The 23,456-nt window shown below is 51.0% G+C and overlaps 1 protein-coding gene across 5 annotated transcripts in view; it reads left to right on the plus strand.

Annotated features, from left to right (window-relative positions):
* Positions 1-23,456, plus strand: part of SLC29A3 (solute carrier family 29 member 3) — a 60,849-nt gene that overhangs the window by 31,872 nt on the left and 5,521 nt on the right. For 2 of the 5 annotated variants that reach the window (XR_003002516.1, XR_003002515.1), the window contains exons 3-6: positions 245-471; positions 4,896-5,058; positions 9,055-10,065; positions 11,440-11,539. Coding sequence is in view for 2 of the 5 variants with exons in the window: in XM_024739762.1 (XP_024595530.1) it covers positions 245-471; positions 4,896-5,058; positions 9,055-9,706 (1,042 nt within the window). In the remaining 3 variants the exon portion in view is untranslated. The other 3 variants (XR_003002514.1, XM_024739762.1, XM_024739761.1) reach the window with 3 other exon arrangements.

A 23,456-nucleotide genomic window follows, 5' to 3' on the forward strand; every position in this document is an offset into this window, starting at 1 on the left:
CAACCACACCTTCAGGTAGATTGATTCTCCTTTCTTTTGTACAGACGCAGAAGCTGAAACCGGAATGATAGAGTCACTAATCCAAGTCCACACAGGACTGTGAGCCAGGAAGGCAGGATTCAGACCCAGAGTGCACAGTCCCAGCCACTGAGCACACCTGCTTCCCTTAAGAATGTTCACCAAGCCCAGCCTGGCATGGGAGGCCCGAGGGGGTCTCTAACCGCTTCTGGTATCCTCACCTTAGGGTTCCGATTCATGTCCGCGTGCTGGCCTCGCTGACTGTCATGCTGGCCATCTTTGTGGTGATGACCGTGCTGGTAAAGGTGGACACCTCCTCCTGGACTCACAGCTTCTTCGCCGTCACCATCGTCTGCATGGCGATCCTCAGCGGCACCTCCACCATCTTCAATAGCAGCGTCTTCGGCATGACTGGTTCCTTCCCCATGAGGAATTCCCAGGCGCTGATATCAGGTGAGAGCGGGGGTCCAGACAGCTGAGCGGGTCAGTCTACTTGGGGGTTATTTGAAGGAGCCAGAGGTGAGCATGTGGTAGCTCTTCCAGAAAAAGAAATGAGTGTTAGTTGTATTTCCATGATCTATTATTGTGTTAACAAAGCACGCGAAAACTTCTTAGTGCCTTAGCACAATAAGAATCATTTCTTTGGCCCGTGTGTCTGCAGTTTGGGTAGAAGTTCGCAGGGACAGCTTTCCTCCTCTGCTCCACGTGGCATCAGCCAGGATAGCTCGCCTGGAGCTGGAGGATCCACTTTCAAGATGGTGTGCTCACCCAGCTGGTGTGGTGGTACTGGCTGTTAGCTGGAAGCTCAGCTGGGGCTGGGGCTGGGGCCAGGGTTTCTCTCCATGTGGTCCTCACCACGGCTGCCTGGGCTTCCCCGTAGCATGGCCTCTGGGTTGCAAGAACAAGCATCCCAAGAGGCCCAGGCAGAAGCATTATTTCCTTTTATGACTTAGCCTTGAAAGACATTTAGGGGCACTTCCACTATAGCCATAAGCCTACCTGGATTCACGGGGAGAAAACACAGACCCACATATCTCAGTGGGTGAGTATGAAAATCATACTGTAATGGGAGGGGAGACATAGTTGCAGCTCCTTTTGGAAAATACAGTCTGCCTACCAAGTGCATTTCCTGAACCAGCGTTCCTTTCTTTCCCTCCCTCCTCTCCTCCTTTCCCTTCTCCTGTCCCCTTTCCTTCTCGTTATTTTTCCTTTCCCCTACCTTTTCCCCCTTCTTTTCTCCATCTTTTCCCCCCCTCTATCTGTATTTCCTTCCTCTGTAATTTTGTAGAAGACCTACTATGTGCCAGGGATTCAAAGATGAACAGGACTCAGCCTCCCAGGAGCTGATAGCCTAGTAATAAACTCCTCTGTTACCCTGAACTTTGGCATTTTATGGGGCTGCTGACATGACTTGGGCTGACCCCTTTAACTAAAATTTTAATCCTAACCTAAGCCTGTTGCCTAGACCTTAGCAGTTCTGTTCTCTCACCCAAATGTCTCAACAAGATAAAAAGGAGCTGGGTCAGGAAGAATCTGTGCTTTCCCAGGAGACCACCATCCCTTAAAGCAAGATTGGGAGCTCAGCTGCTCTGTTCAGTGTCTCTGCATGTCCATGTTGTGTGAAGGGGTGCAGTAAGCATTTGCCCACTTGAGAAGCATTTTGCGAAGAATCTTCTCTGTGCCCATTAATTGATAATGCCAAGTAGTATGTGACAGGGATGACAAATACCTGGACACGTGTATATCTCCTCCCTGTTCCCACACCAGTGCCAGACATCACTAATCGATCTGTATCTTTCCTCCTAAGTGTCTAAATCCTTCTCAGCATAGCACTGGAGACACTTACTGTCAACAGATCAGAGCTCAGATGTGAGCTCAAGTCTGTTTGCCATTTTTGATGTAAGATTAGGCTTCTGGCTGTATCCTCAGAGAAACCCTTGGGCGTAAAGTAAAATAAAAGTGGACCCATTGCTAAGTTTCCTGAGTACAATCAATATGCCCCTAGCAGTGCTTCAAGAAGGGCATGCCTGCAGCTCAATAACAAAAAAACAAACAACCCCATCCAAAAATGGGCAGAAGACCTAAATAGACATTTCTCCAAAGAAGATATACAGAATGCCAACAAACACAAGGGGACAGGTACCGTATGCTAACACATATATATGGAATTTAAAGGAAAAAGATGTCATGAGGAGCCTGGGGGTAGGATAGGAATAAAGACGCAGACCTACTGGAGAGCGGAAAAAAAAAAAAAAAAAAGAAGGGCATGCCTAAGCTGAGGGAAGTGGCCACTGAACACTGGATTTAATCCCTTCTGTCATCCTGGTCTCTGCTAGAGGATTTTTCAGTATAACAACCTTGCTGGCTCTCTCTCCAGGAGCCAGTGACCAAACACACCGATATGTTGGCAAGGCGCCCTTCAGGTTCATCTGGCCACCTGCAAACCTTCCAGAGAAGGAGACTCTCCCGTGCATTTTTAAGAAAGTCCATTTTTGAAAAAGTAGAGAAATCTAGTACTCACACTTCAGTATTAATTACCCTGGGCCCTAAGCCGTTGTCACCACGGTGTGCAGTTCCCAGTGGGCACCCATCACCCTGGAAGATGTGAGGTGTCCCGATCTTCCAGAGGCCTCAGTGCCACTCACCAGCCCCCGTTGTTTTTTGTCCAGAGGAGCCCATCTGTGAATTCTGTGTGTGTTGGCATCTGAGGAACAATTCATTTGTTTTGTACTGGTGTTTTTTTAAGTCCCTCGTTTGCATGTATTTCCATAACTGATGAGATAAAAGTAGGGAGTCATGAAGGATGAGCTCCCGGAAGCCTGGTTTGTTGTTGATGATAATATTATAAATTCTCTACAAGTTGGGAAGAGAGAGAGGAAAATCAATAGGCAGTGATGTTAAGATCTCTTCCTCAGGGCAGCTAGGGAATGTCTTACGGAGTTTAACTCCAGTTCTTACAAATCACCCAGGTGGGGATTACAGCTTCTCAGAAGTTGGCACCCTCTTGGCAAAGAGTTTACCCTGTTGTTGCTGTTTTGATGTAGGAGGGACAGAAATAACGAAACACCTAATTGGGAATCTGAAAGGATTTATATGGCACCTCTCAGTACCAGACACTGTCCTGCTTTACATGTAATGATCCTCTTAATCTTCGTAACAGCCCTAAGAGATGGGTTTTAACATCCCCATTTTACAGATAAGGAAACGGAGGCACAGAGAAGTTAAGTGACTTGCTGAAGGTCACACACGTAGAAGTGGTAGAGCCAGGGTTGGACTCAGATGTTTTGATTCTAGAGTCTGTGCTAGAATTAAAACATCACTATGCTAACTTTCATTTCTTTGCCCTCCTCTCAGATCCCAACCTCTGGCCCCACCCAGGCTAATAGAACTCATATTGAGAAGGTTGGGGAGAAAAAGAGCCACAGAGGTGTCAGTCAGAGTGTGGGTGAGGCAGCGAGGATGGGCATCGTGGTGGACGAGGGCCCAGCTGTCGCTCTCCCACCTCTGCTCTGTGCAACAATGGGCAGTGAAGTGGTGCCTGGTCAGACCTGCCAAGTAATGACAAAGCAGCTCGTGCCCACACGGACCAGTTGGCTGTTTGCAGTCAGTGGCCCTCTTGCCTCCTTGAGACTCAGGATCCTGATCCTCTAACGCAGGCAAATCCATCCATGCAGCCAGGCAGTCCTGTATTCACAGGCACTTACTGTGTTGATCCTATTGGGCGCGCCCATGTATTCATTGTTTTTCCCATTCACTGTTTCCATTTCCATCCCACTGTAGTCTCATGGGAGGGACAGGACAAGTGTGAGTCCCATCTTCCAGGCAAATAAACAGGCTGAGAGGAGTAATGATCTGCTCACATGGACCATGTATAAGCTCTGACTCGTGGCCAGCACCAGTTGACCACCCACGGTTGTGAGGGTTCAACAGAGAAGAAAGACACATGGCCTGCCTCCCAGAAGTGACTGTGTGATTGTGGTGAGGAAGGGGACTGACATTTGTAGAAAGCCTGCTGTGTGCTGGGCTCTTTCTAAACATCATCTGATTCAGGCCTTGCTCTGCAAGGCAGGTGTCATTGTCCCCATTTTACAGATGAGCAAACTCTGGTCCCAAGAAGTCATGTTGCCCCCAGGTCACAGCGAGCAAGTGGCAGAGTCAAGGGTCAGATGTACATCTGTTTGGCTCCTGGACCCATGAGTCCCCTCGGCTAGGTTGTGCTGCCTCTTCTGTTAGGTAGCAGAGAAAGACGTGGTGCCACGTGGTCATCTGGGCCACGTGCCGAAGCCCTCGGCAGGAGAGCACATTCCATGTGGTGGGGCAGTTGCGTGCATGCGAGTGTGTGTATGAGTTTGGGGTGGCATGGTGTGTGAGTATATAGGAGTGTGTTACTGAGTGTGTGTGTGACAGTGTGGTTTGAGACTGTGTGTCGGTGTGTGTGTGTGAGAGCTTGTGGTAGCCTAGGTATGTGTATGTGATTGTGTGTGTGTTAGCGAGCGTGCATGCGTGTTCACGCGTGTATGGTGCACAGCTGCCGTGGGGTATAAGGTAAGCTCCATGAGCTCCTGGGTGGCTTTCTAACCGGTAAGGACTCCCCAGATCGGCTGGCCTCGCTCGAGGCAGCGGGGAGCCTGTGCTCGGACAGGCCGGAGCCTCTTCCATGCCCCTTGGAGAAGAGCTGGGCTGGGGATACCCTCCCAGAGTCAGAAAGCTCACGGCTGCAGGACCCTCCGGGTCTGCCAAGCCTCGCCGTACTGTGAGAACAGCAGCGTTCTTCTCAGCAGGGACAGCGTGGAGCTGGAGTGGAGCGCGGGCGGGCCGAGAGGCAGGGAGGACGGGCCCGCCCTGACCATCCGTGGGGGGTCCCACGCTCTCTGCAGGAGGAGCCATGGGGGGCACCCTCAGTGCCGTGGCCTCGCTGGTGGACCTGGCGGGGGCCAGTGACGTGACGGACAGCACCCTGGCCTTCTTCCTGACGGCGGACGTCTTCCTGGCGCTCTGCATCGGGCTCTACCTGCTGCTGCCGCGGCTGGACTACGCCAGGTGAGGCCCGCGCTAGCTCTCTGCGGCATCCTTCTCTCATGTATGCTTATACCTTTATCCTGTCTGCTTGAGTTCTTCTGTCCTCTAGCTAGAGCCCATGTTCGTTTCCTGGTTTACTGCCTGTCTCCCCGCTGGAGTGTGACCTCCCCTGAGGGCAGAAATAGAGTGGGTTTTGCTCTCTGCTGTATCCCATGCCTCGAGCTGTGCCTGGCTCGTAGTCGTTGCTCAGTAAATTGGCTGGGCCGTTGGACATGAGAAGTTGGCTTTGCATAGCAACCCCAAGCAGCTGAGCCCCCGGAGTCTGCGTGGTTTCCATCAGAGAGGGCAGGGGGCGGAAGTGGGACCTGAGGAAGGATAAAGATGAAGAGTAGCTCCTTGGGCTCCGCACCTCCCCTGCTCCTGCTCTGTGCTCAGCCCGGCCTCACGGGGCTTCTTAAAGCTCACACACCCGCTTCTCATGGGGGCAGCACTGTGACTTATCGTAATTGCGCCCGTTCACACATGAGAAAACCAGGCTCAGAGAGGCTGAATTACTTGCCTGAGTCCCACAGCCCGTCGGCAGCAAAACCAGCATTGGAGCCCAACTCCAAACCTCTGATTCTAACCCCCGTCTCTCGGGGCCTCTCGACCCTGCGGGACCGCTTTCCTCGCCTTAGTCTCTCTCGCTCTCTCCTTCCTCCTTTTCCTTTTTTGCTCCCTGCTGCTCTTTAAAAAATGACCCGTGACTTTTTCTTGCTTTTTATTCTTTTCAATGCATTTTCATAACCATTGTCGTATTTGATATAGGAATGGCAGGAATTATATTCCCCATTATACAGGTGACTAGACGGAGACAGAGAAGGCCAGGTGCTTGGCCTGTGGTCCCACAGCGTGCGAGCCGCAGAGCCGGGCAAGAGCGCAGGTCCTGGCTCTGCCGGATCCACGGGAACCGATTTGGTGTGGGGGGCACTGAGCTAAGCAGTCCATTTTTTCCCCTTAGGATATATGACAGCCTCGTGCAGTTATTTTCCCATTTTACCAATGAGGAAACTGAGGCTTTGGAGAGTTAACAGACATGCCCAGGTTTCTTACCTGGTGAGTCGTAGGTGGGCGTTGGAACCTGGAGCCGTTTCCCGGCTGCACCATTACCACTGCATCCTGCTGCACCCCTGGCTTGTGACGGCGAGGTCCTTCCTCACCACTGACTCCTCCTGTCCCTGTGAGAGTCGCCTCGTTAATCCCCAGAGCCCCCTGCCTTCACCAGAATCCTGAATCTGCTGGGGCAGGTTGCTCTCCCCAGTTAGAGGATTGTTGTAACTTCAGCTGGCCTCCGTGGCCTCAGGAGGATAAAAGGGGACTGAGTGATGACACCATGTACCCCAGGTGGCTACAGACCTGAGTCTGCCCACCCCCTCCCTGCCCCTTCAGGGCTGTCATCAAAAGTTATCCAGCTGTGCTCCACGATGATGCCCCTGTGATTCCTGGGGTCTGACTGGCTCGCTGTCCCCCAGCCCCTCATATACTGCCTGACACCTTGTTGCTGCTGACTAAATTATTTTGAGTCAATGAACAGAAGGCAGGAGGTTCCCACTACTCCTGCTGTTTCCCTGTGTCCTGTTTCAGGGAGCCTCGCGTGGGCTGTTTACACCGGGGTGGCCAACCTTCCTTGTTTGCCTGGGACTGAAGTCCCAGGGGTTCCCAGGACCGGGAGCTTCCAGTGCTAAAACCAGGATAGTCTCAGGCAAACCAGGACAGGTGGTCACCCTAGTTTTCAGTCTCACTTAAGCAAGCCAAAATCCTTTCCAGCTGAGCACGTGAGACAAGAGAACAACCCAGGGCTATGCCAGCCCATGGAAGTTTCTATTTCTTTGCATACTAACACTTGGGTCAAGGCTTCTGGGTTTACAGAAACCCATCTGAGGATGGAGCTTTAGAGCTGTGCTCCCAGGGCTGCTCAAACTAAATCTTACTCAAAAGGGAGCCCATAGGTGCTGCACCCAGGAGGGCTGGGCTAGGCTGCCCCATCCCACTCAGGAGGAACTGAGCCTCACGCAGTGGTGGAAGCTGCTGACTGCGGTAGGGTGCAGTTAGATTTGGACGAACTTATGAAGAAGAGCTTTGACCAGAAGAACTTGGTGGGCAGCTTCCTCAGAGCAGACTAAGGCAAGGACTTGATGCTGAGTAGAAGCAGAAGTAAGAATAGTCCTTTCTCTAAATAGTGATTGGGAAACAAGACAAGGTTTAAGACCGAAGTGCTCAGCTCAGCATTACATGGAAAAGTGATTCTGGGGAGGAGTCCTCCCAGTGACTCGTTTATGGACAGTATGTAGGCTCTTAGGATGGGAAGGCTGGCAGGGATCTCAGAAACTACAGCTACAGAGCCCCTCCATTTTACAGAGGAGGAAACTGAGGCCCCGAGAGGGGAGTACCTGGCCTAAGGTCACAGTGGGGAGGCAGAAGTAGTGCTGAAACCAGAACCCCGCTATCACCAACCTGCTGTTCTCCCCGGCACCACACCAGTTCTTCTGTTTGAGATATATTAATACAATCAGCCCATGTCTCCTGGTTTTTAGGCGCCCATGTCTCCTGGTTTTTAGGCACCCAAGGCCCAGAGAGGTTGAGTGACTCAGGAAAGGTCACACAGCAATGCAAAGAGACCCAAGCCTTTTCTACTCTGGTCAGAGTAGCAGAAATTGAAAAAATTGATCATATTCAGTGTTGAGTATATGCGGGAAAAGATACTTTTATAGGCTTTTCAGTTCTTTCAACAATTATGTTTTGAAGGGTTATTGGGTACCCAGAGATTTAGCTGGGAACAGCCAAATGTGTCTTTGCCCCAGAGAGCTGTCTTCTACTGAAGGAGACAGATGATAAACCAGTAAACCAACACAATGATTATAAATTGTGGTCAGTTCTTTTTAGAGAAACAGGTGCTCTCATGGAGATTGAAGGGTTAGGTTACTTTAGTTAGGGTAGGTAGGTGGTACAAAGCAGAGATAAATTGGTTCTCCCTATCTGGAGAGCAGTTTATCAATATCTATCAAAATTTTAAAGATACAAACCTTGTGATCCAGCAGTTCTTCTTCTAGAAATTTGCTCTACTGAAATACTAGTATATATGTGCAAGGATTTATGTATAGGGACATTCATTGCACCATTATTTGTAGTAGAGAAAAACTAGAGCTAACCTAAATGTCCAGCATTAGGGGAGCAGTTAAATTGTCTATCCATACAGTGAAATACTCTGCAGCAACAGAGACAGAGCCGTCTGTCCCTGTGTGAAGGGATGGCCACAAGATACTCTTCTTTAGGCAATTGTGTGTATACATTTATGTATAATAGTTATGCATGTAGACAGTTATATAATGTATTTATATTATGTTAGTTATACTGTTGCAAAAAGTTTTACAATATGTATAGTTTGATCCCACTTTTGCTTAAGAAACATAGCTATGTGTGTGTGGTGTTTGCATGTGCATGGAACAATATACACCAGACTTTTAATGATCTGTATCTCTAAGGAGTGAGACCAGAGGTGGGAGGTGAGAGTTCTTGTTCTACTGTATCATTCCTCTTAGGTATTATTTGGGTTTATTGCATCAAGCATGTGTTACTTTTATAATTTAAGATTTTAAATTACTTTTACATTTGAAGAATAAATGCTACTTTAGCTCCACCTCTCCCCACCCCCAAAACCAAACAAAAATAAGTGAGTGAAGACTGGGTCCCAGGCTCACCATGCAGCGGTCAGTGCTGGTTTCCTCTCTCCCTGCTCATGGCACGGCCGGCACCACAGAACAATGGACTGGAGTCCAGCCTTACAGGCAGCTCCAGGACAGGAAGGCTGGGGATTGTGCAGGTCTCCCTCTGGCCACCCCGCAGCACACGTGTCATGTGAGGGCATCCTGGGGCTTAGGCTTTACATGCTGGACCTAAAGACCGTCCCCGGCCTTGTCTCTGAAAATCCCGAGTGACCCTGCTTTCCAGCCCCTCTTACCACTAGCCTCTCTCCTGTAGGTACTATATGAGGCCTGTCTGGCCGGCTGTGTTTTCTGGTGAAGAGCAGCTGCCCCAGGACTTCCCCAATCCCCCTTTGGTGGCCCCTGGATCCAGCGACTCCCAGACACCACCCCTCCTCCCCATCTTGAAGAAGACTGCCGGCCTGGGCTTCTGCATCATCTACCTCCTCTTCATCACCAGCCTCGTCTTCCCCGCCATCCTCAGCAACATCGAGTCCCTCAGCAAGGGCTCGGGCTCGCCGTGGAGCACCAAGTTCTTTGTCCCCCTCACCACCTTCCTCCTGTACAACTTTGCTGACCTGTGCGGCCGGCAGATCACAGCCTGGATCCAGGTGCCAGGGCCCAGGAGCAAGGTGCTCCCCGGGCTTGTGCTCCTCCGGACCTGTCTCGTCCCCCTCTTTGTGTTCTGCAACTACCAGCCCCGTGTCCACCTGCACACGGTGGTCTTCCAGTCTGACGTGTACCCGGTGCTCTTCACCTCTCTGCTGGGGCTCAGCAACGGCTACCTCAGCACCCTGGCTCTCATCTATGGGCCCAAGATCGTGCCCAGGGAGCTGGCCGAGGCCACTGGGGTGGTGATGTCCTTTTACATGTGCTTGGGCCTGGTGCTTGGCTCAGCATGCTCTGCCCTGCTCGTGCACCTCATCTAGGAGGGGCGGTGGCTAGACCTCGGTGCTGTGCGATGCCTGGGAGCCTCAGCAAGATGGGCAGGAAGTGCCAGGAGGGCCCAGGCGGCGAGCAGGAAGGGCTGGGGTTGGGCTCTGCAGAGCACAGATCACACCCGGGCCTCATTGCTGCCAGGGAGCTGGGACCAGTGCTGTCGCCGGGACCAGGTAGACATTCCAGATACTTTGACAGATGTCCTGAGATGTTTTGAGGACCAAAGACACCTGAATAAGACACAGTTACAAGTTACACAGAAAGCTCCTGGCCGATGGGTACTTTCTGCCTGTTGTTATTCCCTCTTGGGGAAGGTGTTGCCAGTGTTCGGCTCTTGAGTTGTTACAGGGTGAGTGCCAAGACCGTCTACAGGCCCTTTGCCTTCTCCCAGCCTTGCTCCTTCCAGCTGATGGCAAGATGCGAGACTCCTTAGCCCTCCCTACCCGGAGGAGGTCCCCCTGGGGTGCCCAGTCCTCAGGCCTAAGACCCAAGCCTGTGCAGACCTCCACTTTCCACCAACCAGACTGGGAACCCTGGGAAGACAGGCCTTCCAGGAGCCCTTCCTTCCCTGGACATGGGCTCCAGAGGGCCTCCCTGCTGTACCCAGGACCAAGCATGTCAGGCCTGGATTTCAAGCAGGGATGCTTAAAGTGGTCTATGGCCTGGGTCAGGGCAGGGTTTAGTGTCCATGTTTACAGTATGTCAAGGCCATTGGTTCAAGGGCCTAATAAATACCTGGGTATTTAATGAAAGCCTTATTGGTGGCTGTTTTAGGGTCTTGGCAGGAAACAGCATACTCAAATTGAGTAATTTAAGGATATTTGAAGAGTGGGTGTAGGAACCCTAAGGGGTTATGCATTATATCCCAGAAGTACTGGACTGGCCAAAAAGTGCTTTCGGGTTTCTCCGTAAGACGTTGGCCAACCCAATAGTAAGGCTGCTCTACCCCAGGCCTGAAGGGAGGGACACGTTCAGCCTGCTGTGACCCACAGGAGGCGTGTTCCCTCCTCCCGTCCATCTCCTCCGTGCCCCTGTGGACTGAGTCACAGCCAAGGAGCAGGCGGAAGATGGAGACTGGACTGGAGGAGCAGAGGGTGTCCAGAGGGGGCCAGTAGCCCCTTCACCTTCCTAGTTTGGTTTATTATGAACATCAGCTGAGCTCTGAAGCTTTACTCAACAGAATTAGGTGTTGCTTTGTCCTGGTTTTTTCTGGACACAGTCATATATTTTGTAGCTGTTGTTTCAAAAGGCAACCCCTCAGGTTCTGAGGCCTGCACACACTTGTGATTGCCTGACATGAGTAGTAATCTATATTTTTTCAGGTTCCTTGAAGGCTCCCGCAAGGCTGTTCCTTGGGGGAGCAGGCTGACGTGGGAATCCGAGAGAGGAAGGAACTAGATCAGACCAGGAGTTTTCTCAAGAGCTGTGCAGGAAGCAGAGAGCTTGCCCCGAGAAGTGGCAAAACCCTGAGAGCCGTGAATCGGCCGCTCCTGCTCTGAAGCGCACCGGGTCCGAGGTGTCCTGTGGACACAGCTGACAGAGCCAGAAGCAGCCAGCGACCCACCCATTGTCAGCAGTTGATGTTCCCCACCGACTCGGCTGGTACACGCTCCCTCTCTGGCCAGAGGATTGAAAAGGACACCCTTGAAAGGTTTTCTGAAACTTGATACTTGGAAAAAAATTTTTTTTTATTTTAAAAATAAATTCTCCCCTCCCCTTGCAGGAAGTTGAAATCTCCCCCTTGGTTTTTTCCCACTGACTTCAATGCTGTTGATCACTTGGGGCATCTGTCTGGGAGGTGAGGCGACGCATCTCAACCTCAGGTATCTTATCAATGGGGAGCATGTCTGTTTTAAGGTACAACAGCAGTCTGAGCTCAGGGGTAGGGACCACCCTGGAGCTAACAGAGGAGGAGGGGTGGGGACCTCACATGCTGTGTTGAAGGGGGGTAGCTTTCCCGTTAGTGAGTTGATTTGGAATCAGCGTGGAGTGAATGGGGAAGAGGGCGGCCAGCGTGATGATGCAGTGTTGAGGGGAGCTGAGGAGATGACGGGCTTGCTGTGCCAGCTGTGCTGCCGCGGCCTCTGCCGGAAGAGGGGCCGGCTGCTTGGCTGGTGGGAGGGTTATCCGGGCTTTTGCCCACTTTTCTTTGTTGCTCACTTTAGTGGGCATTTTGCAAAGGATCATTCCTTCTCAGGGAGGAAGGTAAATAAAAATACACCTCCAAGGAGAGGGGCAGACAGTGAAATTCAGTCACCCTTGTCGCCCATTTATTGTAATAGCAGCTCATGGGGCTTGTCTGCTCTGGGTCTCAAGTCTCATGTGACCCCAGGAGGCTTGTGGAACTAGCTCACGTGTTTTGGGGCGTGAACAAAGCTTGCTAAAGAGAAGGGGATTTTTCAGTGAAAGAGGTGGAGGAGAATCCCTGAGAGGTTGCCTTTGTCTGGTAGTACTCTGATTTAATCCCAAGTGGCAGTTTTTAGTGCATGCCCTTGTGTATTTCCACGCCATACACATCTTCATTTTCCTCCTTTCATTCAACAAAGAAAGCTAGAGGCAGCCAATTGACTCTTTAACTAGTGGGTTCCTACATGCATGGGGACATGAGGAGGCTTGAGCCAGGTGTGGGTATTATTAGCAAAGCCCATTCATTCTGCTGTCTTCAGCCCAGTGCTCCTGAGAACATTCGGGACCCTCTAATCAGCTTGGACGTGATGTGAGAGGGGGGTTACTGCAGGGTCCTGGCTTCTGAGACCATGGCATGCTTTACTACAGAACTTCAGATAGAAGAGAGAAAGCCAAAAGTCAGTTGAAAGATTTTATTCTACTGGAGGTTAAATTTAAAGCCCATGCTCATCTTTTTTTTTTAAATTGAATTATAGTTGATTTACAATGTGATAATTGCTGTATAGCAAAGTGATTCCGTTATACATATATATATATATTCATTTTTTATATTCTTTTCTATTATGGTTTATCATAGAATATTGAATATAGTTCTCTGTGCTAGACAGTAGGACCTTGTTGTTTATCCATTCTAGATATAAAAGCTTACATCTGCTCACCCCAACCTCCCGCTCCATCCCTCCCCCAACTGCTTCCCCTTGGCAACCGCCAGTCTATTCTCAAGGTCCATGGTTCTGTTTCTGTTTCATAGATAGGTTCATTTTTTTGTTTGTTTGTTTTTGTTTTTTGCGGTACGTGGGCCTCTCACCATTGCGGCCTTTCCCGTTGCGGAGCACAGGCTCTGGATGCGCAGGCCCAGCGGCCATGGTTCACGGGCCCAGCCGCTCCGCGGCACGTGGGATCCTCCCAGACTGGGGCACGAACCCGTGTCCCCTGCATCGGAAGGCGGACCCTCAACCACTGCGCCACCAGGGAAGCCCATAGATAGGTTCATTTGTGTCATACTTTAGATTCCACATATAAGTGATATCATATGGTATTTGTCTTTCTCTTTCTGACTTACTTCACTTAGTATGATAATCTCTAGTTGTACCCGTGTTGCTACAAATGGCATTATTCTGTGCTGTTTTATGACTGAGTAGTATTCCATTGTATATATGTACAACATCCTCTTTTTTTCTTTTTTATAGATTTATTTATTTTTGGCTGAGTTGGGTCTTCGTTGCTGCATGCAGTCTTTCTCTAGTTGGCGGTGAGCGGGGGCTACTCTTCGTTGCGGTGCACGGGCTTCTCATTGCAGTGGCCTCTCTTGTTGTGCAGTATGGGCTCTAGGCGTGTGGGCTTCAGTAGTTGTGGCGCATGGGCTCTAGAGCGCAGGCTCAGTAGTTGTGGCGCACAGGCTTAGTTGCTCCGCGGCATGTGGGATCTTCCCGGACCAGGGCTCAAACCCGTGTCCCCTCGCACTGGCAGGCAGATTCTTAACCACTGCGCCACCAGGGAAGTCCAGTACCACATCTTCTTTATCCATTCATCTGTCAACAGACGTTTAGGTTGTTTCCGTGTCTTGGCTATTGTGAATAGTGCTGCTATGAACATAGTGGTGCACGTATCTTTTTGGATTATAGTTTTGTCTGGATATATGCCCAGGAGTGGGATTGCTGGATCATATGGTAGTTCTGTTTTTAGTTTTCTGTGGAACCTCCATATTGTTTCCCACAGTGGCTGCACCAACTTACATTCCCACCAACAGTGTAGGAGGGTTCCTTTTTCTCCACACCCTCTCCAGCATTTGTGACTTGTCGACTTTTTAATGATGGCCATTCTGACTGGTGTGAGTGGTACCTCATTGTAGTTGTGATTTGCATTTCTCTGATAATTAGCGATGTTGAGCATCTTTTCATGTGCCTATTAAGCCCAAGCTCATCTTAACCCTGTGTGCTTTCTGAATGAAAGTATCTAGTTTCTACTTTACCAACATCACTTCCTTGGTGGCAGCTTTGTCAGTGCCGGTTACGCCTGCGGTCTCAGTCACTGCTGCTCTCCACCCGTTGGCTGGGGTCAGCCCAGTTTCCAATCCAGCTTTGACCCAGGCAGGATCCCACAAGGAATTTCAGCCCCACTAGCCGGCGGAGGCAGGGACTAGCCACCTGGCCACAGACCCAGGGTACTGGGCAACCTTTCCATCAGCTGCTCAGACTCCTGGCCCAATGCTCCCTGTGCCAGATGCTTTATCTGCATTATTCCCCCATCTGTAGATGAACACAGTGAGGCTCAGAGAGGTTAAGTAACTTACCCAAGATCACTCAGCTACTAAGTGCCCTAGACAAGAAACCTAGGTCTTCCTGAACTCAGAGGTCCTCACCTACCCTGCCCTCATATTCCCATATTGAACCTTCACCTTCTCCTTGGTTCTGTCACCCCTTTTACTCACTCACGGATTGCTGGAGTGTTCTTCTGAGTAGATACAGTGCCCAGAACCCTGGCCTAGTTGATCTGACTACTGCAGCTGGCCAGACCCCGTACTGGACTGGGCCCCCATGGATGCAGACCCTGGGCCACGTCAGGCTCACCACTCTGACCACTCCTTGTCAGGCACGGCATCTTGGGCTGCTTCCAGGCCTGCTCTATCCAGTCCATTTCAGTCCCCAGCCCCTGCCCTCCTGGTCCCATGTCCCCATCTCCCCCACGCCAGCCCCTGGTGCTGAGGTCACCCCAGCGTGACTGCTGCTGATGGACCCACCAGGCACTGGCTGTGTGAGTTACGAAGCCACCCTGAGCCAGTTTCCTCATCTGCAAAGTGGGTGAAAAGTCCAGGAGTTGTGACTACCCGCGGTGCCAATGAACTACCCCAGGCAAACCTCATGGCCAGGCAGAGCTGCATCAGCTCACAGCATTTGTAACAAGGTGACTCGAGGGCACAGTGCAAACCCTCTGCTCCCGCCCAGGAGCTGGCCATGCGGGAGTTAGAAAGGCAGCATCAGCCTGAGAGGACAACCTCAACGTCAGGCTGCTGTGGGCTTGACTCCAAAGGAGAGCAATGATGACGGCCGTGCTCTGTGCCCCACAAGAGTCCAGTCAGCTGACCCTGTGCACCCCACTGAGATGTTCCTGCCCTTGACTGCAAGTTAAAGGGAGATCGGGGTCTGCAGCTTGGGATGGGGGAGTCAGTCATAGCTCCTGATGCCTGGCAGAGGCTGGGATTCTGGTTCTGCCACCTCCTAGCTGGGTCACTTTGGCCCAGTCTCGCTGACACCTTCTCACATCTAAAATGAAAAGTCTCTCAAGGCTGTTGGAAGGATTAAATATGCCCCAGTATTGTAGGTCAGAGTACCTAGCATATAGCAGATCCTCAACAAATGTGTTTTCTTCACACTCTTTGCTGCTGCCTGGACAGTCTGTTGCGATGCCCAACGCCTCCCCCGTGGCGGGCACCCTGTACCCAGTGCTCAGTGCCCACCCTTTGTCTGGTCCCCAGGCCCAGCATTTGTCTGGGCCAGCACCTCCAATTCTGATGCCTGCTGTTTGATGCCCAGGCCCCTGCCTGGGTCATGCCTGACCTGGGGCAGGCAGTGTGCACGAGGCAGAAAGCTGGGAATCCAAGACCCCAGACCAAGCTCTACCCCTCGCTCTGATCTCTGGGCAAAAGCCACTTCACTTTTTTCTAAGCCTCAGCTGGAAAAAACAGACACCCCAACACTTACCCTGCCTTCCTCGTGGACATATGGCCAGGTACCCAGATGCCCTTTAGAAAGGGCCATCTGGTTGTGTCCAAAATGGTTCCGAGAGTCTGCGCCCTGGAGCCAGGACTGTCTAGGTTTGAGCCCACACCACTTCCTAGCTGCACGACCACGGGAAAGTTCAGCCTGACTCTGTTCTCTCAAACGACTACGTGGTGATTGTAGTCCCGGCCTCGCCTCTGGTGGTTGTATACACTGGATGGTAACTAGGAATGCACATAAAACATTTAGAGTTGAGCCTGGTGCATAATCAGTGCTAATCACCTCCTCCCAGAAGGCTGTGTCTTCAGACCTTCCTGTTCACCTGACGCCACACTGTCAGTACTAACCCACTGCCCTCGTTTCTCCTCCTCACTGGATGCTGGGCTGGCCTCCGCATCCCAGCTCCTGGCCCCTCCCCTGCACCGAGTGCTGCCCATAGTTGGGGCCAATAGTCTGCTTGGAGGAGCTTCCCCAGGAATGTGGCTTTATGGTGCTGCTCACCCAGTGATGTTTTTAAAAAGGGAAAAAGAAGAGAAAGGAAGGGAGGAGGAAGGAAGAGAAAAGAGGAGATGAGGATGGGCTGGGAGTCTGGGGTCTGCTCTAGGATGCAGGCAGGTTTGTGAATGAGAGTAAGAGGGCATCATTTAAGTCTCTTAAGTGCAGAGTTCTGGGAAGATTCCAGCTGTGTCCACTGGCTCTGTCTGGAAAGTACAGATGCTTTCTTTTCCTTTTCTCGTCGCCTACTTGTTTCACCTGCCCACCTTTTTGGTGGAGGCATCTGGAAAGGCATTTCTGGCCCATGGGATGACACTCTGCTTTGTTATCCCCAGGCGGGGTTTGGTGCCTTTAACCTTGGAAGAGCACTCGTTGGATAAGGTGTTTCTCTGATGGGCGATGTCACAGACCACGGCTCTAAGGGAGACTCTGTGAGGCACTGGCCTGGCTGAGAGCCTCTGAGCAAGCCTGGCTTCTGTAGCAGGGCAGGGCACGGCCTGCATCACAGTAAAGGAGGTGCTGATTACTGAGCACCTACAATGGCTAGGCTGTGCCATGTATAAGAACCCTGCCAGGTGGGGCTGGCATCCCATTTCACAGAGAGGGAAACTGGGACTCAGAGGGGTTAAGTCGGCGAGAGGCTGAACTGGAATTCAGACCAGGGCTGTGAGGCTCTGAAGCCTGTCTTCTCTCCTCTCCACTCTGCTGCCTTAGAAGATTGAGAGGGCACTGCCAATTTAAATGGTTTGCAGATCTGAGGAGCCCCGGGCCGCATGCTGGGTGGGCGGAATGGGGTTCCAGGAGGCTGGATTAACCTGTCCAGTGTGAGTGACAGCAGGCACCCAGCCTGCCCTCCGTGCCTCTCTGGGATTTGGTGCGGAGTCACTGGTCTTCAGTAACCAAGGCTACAGTCTTCATGGGCACTTGAACCACGAGCTCACCAAGCTGAAGGCAAGGTTTACAGAGGTGTGATAGAGGCAGGAGCCTCACTGTGTGGACCTGATATGTCAGACGCCTTGCGTGTATCCGCTCCAGGGTACCAAGGAACCAGGGGGCCCATCTTCCCAGACACAGAGCAAAGTGTGACGTCCTGGGATCACCACACCTCCTATCCCTGACTTAAACACACACCCAGAGCTGGGAGGGGCCCTGCGGTCACCGAGTCCACACCCTGCCTCTTGGCAGGGCGATACTTGGGTTGCTCTAGACCGGCTGGCACCAGGCCTGTGCTGTCCTGCAGATTCTTCCAGATGGAGTCCCGGAGCCCCAAGGAGACTGAGCATCCTCAGTCCTGCTCTTATTCTGGAAACAGCCTCATGTTCCCAGCACACCTCTCACACACTTCACTCTGGACAGAAGAAGGACATGGGATCTTTTCCCCAGCAGTCTCACCCAACAGCATCCATCCCTGCTGCTCTGGCCCCAGTCCTGCTCTCTGGAGTTTAATGAGGGCGGAACGTCTAATGCGCCTGGACTTCTAAGTCCTTCCTACTTCCTTCTAAGACTCTTACCCAGGTCTCGACTGGAGACCTCTGGATGGAATGCTAGGCTCACGGAACCCTGAGATCATATTCGGAAGTTGGCGTGCTTGCCGTGGACCAAGGAGCCATAGCTTTCATCAGATTGTCAAAGGGGCCATGTTCCAAGGCTTCAGAGCCCCTGGGTGCCTGGCTACAATGACCTGTCCCATCCGATGGTGTCCCTGTACTGGGCACAGTGCTGAAGGGCAGGACTCTGGAGCCAGGCTGCCTGACTTTGAATCATGACTCTATCTCTTATTGGTGATTTTGGGCAGGTTTCCTAACCTCTCTCAGTTTCCTTATCTATAAAACAGGGTACCTGCCCTCATGGGGGTGTTGTGAAGATTAAATGAGTTAATCCACATAAAACTCTTCATCTGTGCTAAAAGTATTCCTTCTCCCCATCACCCTGTGAAATCGGCAAGTCAAAGGTGATCCTCACCCCTCTTCTGATGAAGAACAGTGGAGACTGTAACTGAGGAACAGAGCCTCTGCCTGCAAATGCAGCAGGTCCCGCCGACTAGCCAGTGAGGTCACTGCAGAGAGGAAGTTGGCCTGTGACGCTCTCAGGCGTGGGAGGGCTCCATTTAGGGAAGCTGGGAAATAAACTGGATCTGCCAACAGTTTCAGTCACAGGACACAGGAGGCTGGAGGGGGCTTTAGGTATGGGTCAGAAGCCACACAGCTGAATGGGCCTGACACCCTGGCCTGTGAGCATCTCCATGATGGCCTCCTTGAGGCCACCCTGTCTAATCTGATTTCCAGAGAAACAGAAGAGCCACCGTTTATCCAGCACTAGGAGCTGAGCATGTTAACACGTGATCTTAATCCATTCGATCCCACTATGAGGAAGTAGCATTATCCCCAATTCATCGGTGCCAAAACTAAGATTCAGACATAGCTGCTAAGTGGCAGAACTGCGATTCAAAGCCAGGTCTGTCTGACTCCAGGACTCCAGCTCCTAAAGATTTTGACAGCAGCAATTCGCCTCAGAATCGCCAGAGCACTTGAGAGACTGCAGACTGCTGCACCCACCTGCAGGGATTCCGATTTCACAGGTCTGGGGTGGTGCACGAGAATGTGCATTTTTTAACAAGTTCCCAGGCGGTGCTGATGCTGCCGGTCTAGGAACCCCACTTGGAGAACCAAAGGTGCTGGGCCACCAGAGACGGATGAGGGGCTGTCAGGAGCTGATGACCTGGCCTGAGCAAAGAGAGAGCAAGGGCTCCGTCTGCTCCCGTTCCAGTCGGGGGCTCAGGACTGGAAGGTCTTTCAAGTAGCAAATGCATTGTGGATGCTCGCACATCGTTCCTTAAGCTGATCACGGATCGGGGCAGAGACTGTGTTTAAGTGCCAAGCTCATCTTCTCCACCAGCCCCCAAGGTTGGCGCCCCGTGGCTTTACTCCTCAGTTGCATCTTTCCCACCTGCTCCCTTCACCATCAGTATTCAGGAGGGAGGAGGGAGCGAGAAAGGGTAGGGCCTGAGGGCTGAGTCAGCCCCAGCCCACTGCTTGGAGTTGCAAGTGGGGGGGGGGTGCAGGGCTGCCTCCTGCTAGGGGTGCGGTCACGCCTCCTACCTGTTCTCGGGCACCCATTAGCTGCTGAGGTGGTATTAACTGTTTTTCATTTTGCTGAGTCTTTGCTGAGACTCAAAAAGGGAAATGAGCCATTACCAGACAGCAGCCCTTTTTGAAACAGAAACTGAATTGACTGCATTTTCTAATAACATTGTGTGAGCTAAGAACGCAGAAGTCTGGCCTGGCTTTTTCAAAGTCGTCTTTCAGAAGTAGTTGTCTCTGGCTTGCCTTCTGCTCACACAGTTCTGTGAGAAGGGGTGGGAAGGGTCATATGCCAAAATGTGCCAGCCTGTTAGTGCCACACCAGCTGGTATTTAATGGCTGACCCATAGCCTATTGTGAGGATGTCAGGAAATTCCCCTTTCCTTGCTTTTTGCTGCTCCAGACCTTTGGGCTCTGCCCAGACGGGTAAGGACTAACCGGCTCAATTCTTGAAATAGAGAGCCAGTGTGCAGAGCTCACAATCAGAGGACTTTGGGCAAGTCACTAACCTCCCTGAGCCTTACTGTGCTTACCTGCAAAATGGGGATATTAATCTTGCATATCTCAAAATCCTGATCGGGGCAGAGCGCCCTGTAAACTGCAAAGGTATACAAGATATTAGCTCTTGTTGTTATTATTAAACTACCTGTAGGTCCATTTGTAACCCCATTCCATGGGGCAAGGAATCTGCAGATCTAAGGGGACACGACAGCCTGGAGGTCACACCTCTTCCCCCTTCTGGACCATCCTCTGGGTACCCAGGATCCCTTGCCTAAATGGGCTCAAACTGCAACCAGGACCTGGGCAGGCTCTTTCCTAGGTCCATCCCCCCAAGGGCAGACTGCTCGAGGAACTTCTAGATTCAAGGGATGGCTGTGTGCAAGTGGTGCTGAGTTGGGACATATGGGTTGGGGTAGCCACATTGTGCATAGGAGGCTTCTCCAGGTGTGGGACAGAGCCATCACATTCCAGAGTCAGAGAATTCCAGATTCAAACCTTCTGGGTTGTTATAATGGTGTATGTGTCAAGGTAGAAGGGAGAATATATTGTGTTTAAGTTTGCTACCTGATTTATAACTAACGTATTGAGACACATGGTATATGGGCCTCCATTGGTAGTCTTGCTCCGGGCCCACAGATGTTCCTTTTTATTACTAGAAGTTTGAATTCCACTTCCTTTGAGCCAGGTCAACCTCTTATTTTCCACATTGAGTCTATCCTCCTATTTCCTCTTCTCTGTCTTTCTAAATATTCAAAGCCGTGCCTTATTAGAAATGTAGCCAGGACTAGTAGAACTTCGTCAAGATTCCAGGGGCTCCCTTTCTTCTCTTCCTTAAACCATTTCTCACCCCCTAGAGACACACAGGACAGACTGTGGGCAGGAACATGAGTCCCCTCGTCGATGGCTGGCCTCCTTTTTGTCTCCTAAGCAGTATCTAGACAGTGGGTGTCTGTACCACTTCAGGGTATGAAGATAGAGCTCCATGCCGCTGCCACTATGGTAACCCCTAAACCATGGGGACTAGACGATTCTAAAAGAAGCCATGGGCTCCATCCTGGGGGGTGGGGGAGGCCCAAGAAGCCTAGAATTTTGTACAAGGAGCAACTATAGGAAGAGGGGTCCTGCCTGGTCCTCCTCCATCTCCGTCCTGGAAGGGTGCAGGTCCTCAGGTGACAGAAGGGGCGAAAGTTGGTTGCTGAGAGGTAGCAGCCGACAACTGCACGCCATGAGTTGAGGCCCCATCAGGTTCCCATACCTCTTCCTTGGCTTGCTGTTGCTGGTGTCATTATCCACGTCTTGCTCCATATAAAACCCTTTCCCAATGTCCCCTTTCCTATTCAGATACCCTTTGGCAATGCAGAGACTCTGATGCGGAAGTAGGGTTGCTTGCCTCTGTGAGTTGTCTCCCCCTCCCAGAAAGTAAGACAGGAAGAGTTGCTCTTTCCCCCTTGCCCTCTGTGGTCCTGGGAAGATGCAGACAGTAGTTAGACAGCCTTTGGTGCACATCAACTTCTGCTGAACGGCTGTTTATCTCACCTGTGCCTGAGATGGCTATATGTAGAGGAGGAAGGGCAAGGGGAGACAAGGCTTGCAGTGGACCCACTAGGGGCTATCTCCCGCTCCCCACCTGCCCCACAGACCCTGAGAGAATCAGCCCAAATGTTGGCTATTAGACAACTCCAAGGACTCCACTGTTTTTCCAAGTGTTGAGAGTGAACTATTGGTACTGTGCTGGGTGAATTTAGGTGCCATCCAGCGGAGCATTAAAAACACAGAATCTCAGCATGGGGAAGTTCTTCCCTTTTCAGTTCTTTCAATCCTAAGTATCCATAGGAGGAACTTTGTTTAATTTGTGAGTATCTTCAACACCTCGCTAAAACTTGCTTTTTTTTTTGTGGCACGTGGGCCTCTCACTGTTGTGGCCTCTCCCGTTGCGGAGCACAGGCTCCGGACGCGCAGGCTCAGCGGCCATGGCTCATGGGCCCAGCCGCTCCGCGGCATGTGGGATCTTACCGGACCGGGGCACGAACCCATGTACCCTGCATCGGCAGGCAGAGTCTCAACCACTGCGCCACCAGGGAAGCCCTCGTCTTCCTTTTTAACAAAATGAGATCAGGCCTCAGTTCAAGGTCTTACCCGCTAGAATTGAGAACAATGGTTTGTTTTTATTTGTATTTCTACTTAGAGCTTCGTACCTTCTATTTATGACAGGTGATTATTGATTTTCCAGTGAAGTAACGATATACAGTTTGCTTTTTAAAGTAAATTTAAGTAAAGCAGCTGAGTTAACGAATATCAAATTTAAAAGATACAGGTAGTATTTGGATATGGCAAACATCATTCAATTTTATTACTTTAAAGGCAGGGAAACTGAGACCCAGGCAGGAGTCCCCAGAACCCAGGATGGGTAAGTGTCTCTAACATTTAGGAAGGACGCAGACATCTATCTTCCCTGAAAACCATAGACTGTGTTCTGCTTGAAGGTCACAGGCTAGGTAAGGCCCCCTTCTAAGTTCAGGGTCGCATTAACTCCTTTCATGGCTGGTGTTTTCACTACTTCCATTTTAGCCAATAAAAGTGAGAACTTCTGAAGTTACTGATTGTCCCTTTTAAACTCAGTGCATAAACCTGGCCATTTTCGGAGACAAAGGGCTTCACCCCTGTAGCTAGCAGTGACTGGTAGGGAGGAGAGGAATGAGATAAAAATAGAAGTGGAGAGAAGTGTTAAGTAGAAAGTAAAAGACACAGCAGCTTCAGCATTTTTAAGGACCTGAAACTCTGGAGTGGGGCAGCTACATCTCACAGACTGTCCCTGTCCTAAGTGGACAAAGCAATATGTCTCTGACAAAGCTCTGGCCAAAGTCACCCTTTCATGCCGATATGACTGTTATTATTTGTTACCATGACTGTGATGATTTGACCACTAACCTTGCTTGAGCACTTAGTAGGTGTCTGGCACTTGGCTAAGATGTGACATCCATCCTCACAAGAAGCCTTTAAGTTAAAACCTTGACCTCTGGAGCAGCACTCTGGGTTGGAAAACTGGCCTCTTGGAGCTGTGTGACTTAAGGCAAATTAAATCTCTCTCTGAGCCTCAATTTCCTCATCTCTCTAAAATAGGCATAGTAATATACCTATTTCTCAGTATCAGAATGGTTCTATAATAGTACGCTTATCAAGGGTAGAAAGTAAGCAGTTATTAACAATGTCACATTATTTTTTTTTTTTTTTTTTTGCGGTGCGCGGGCCTCTCACTGTTGTGGCCTCTCCCGTTGCGGAGCACAGACTCCGGATGCGCAGGCTCAGCGGCCATGGCTCACGGGCCCAGCCGCTCCGCGGCATGTGGGATCTTCCCAGACCGGGGCACGAACCCGTATACCCTGCATCTGCAGGCGGACTCTCAACCACTGCGCCACCAGGGAAGCCCACAATGTCACATTATTAATCACTATTGATACTAGCACCAGGAAGACAAAGCTTCTGATAGTCATTCTACCCAAGGTCACAGAGCTGAACCAGGTTGGCTAAATTGGTGGGAT

This window comes from Neophocaena asiaeorientalis, unplaced genomic scaffold (genome assembly GCF_003031525.2).
Source record: "Neophocaena asiaeorientalis asiaeorientalis breed wild unplaced genomic scaffold, Neophocaena_asiaeorientalis_V1.1 scaffold501, whole genome shotgun sequence".
In the NCBI taxonomy this organism is placed as follows: Eukaryota; Metazoa; Chordata; class Mammalia; order Artiodactyla; family Phocoenidae; genus Neophocaena; species Neophocaena asiaeorientalis.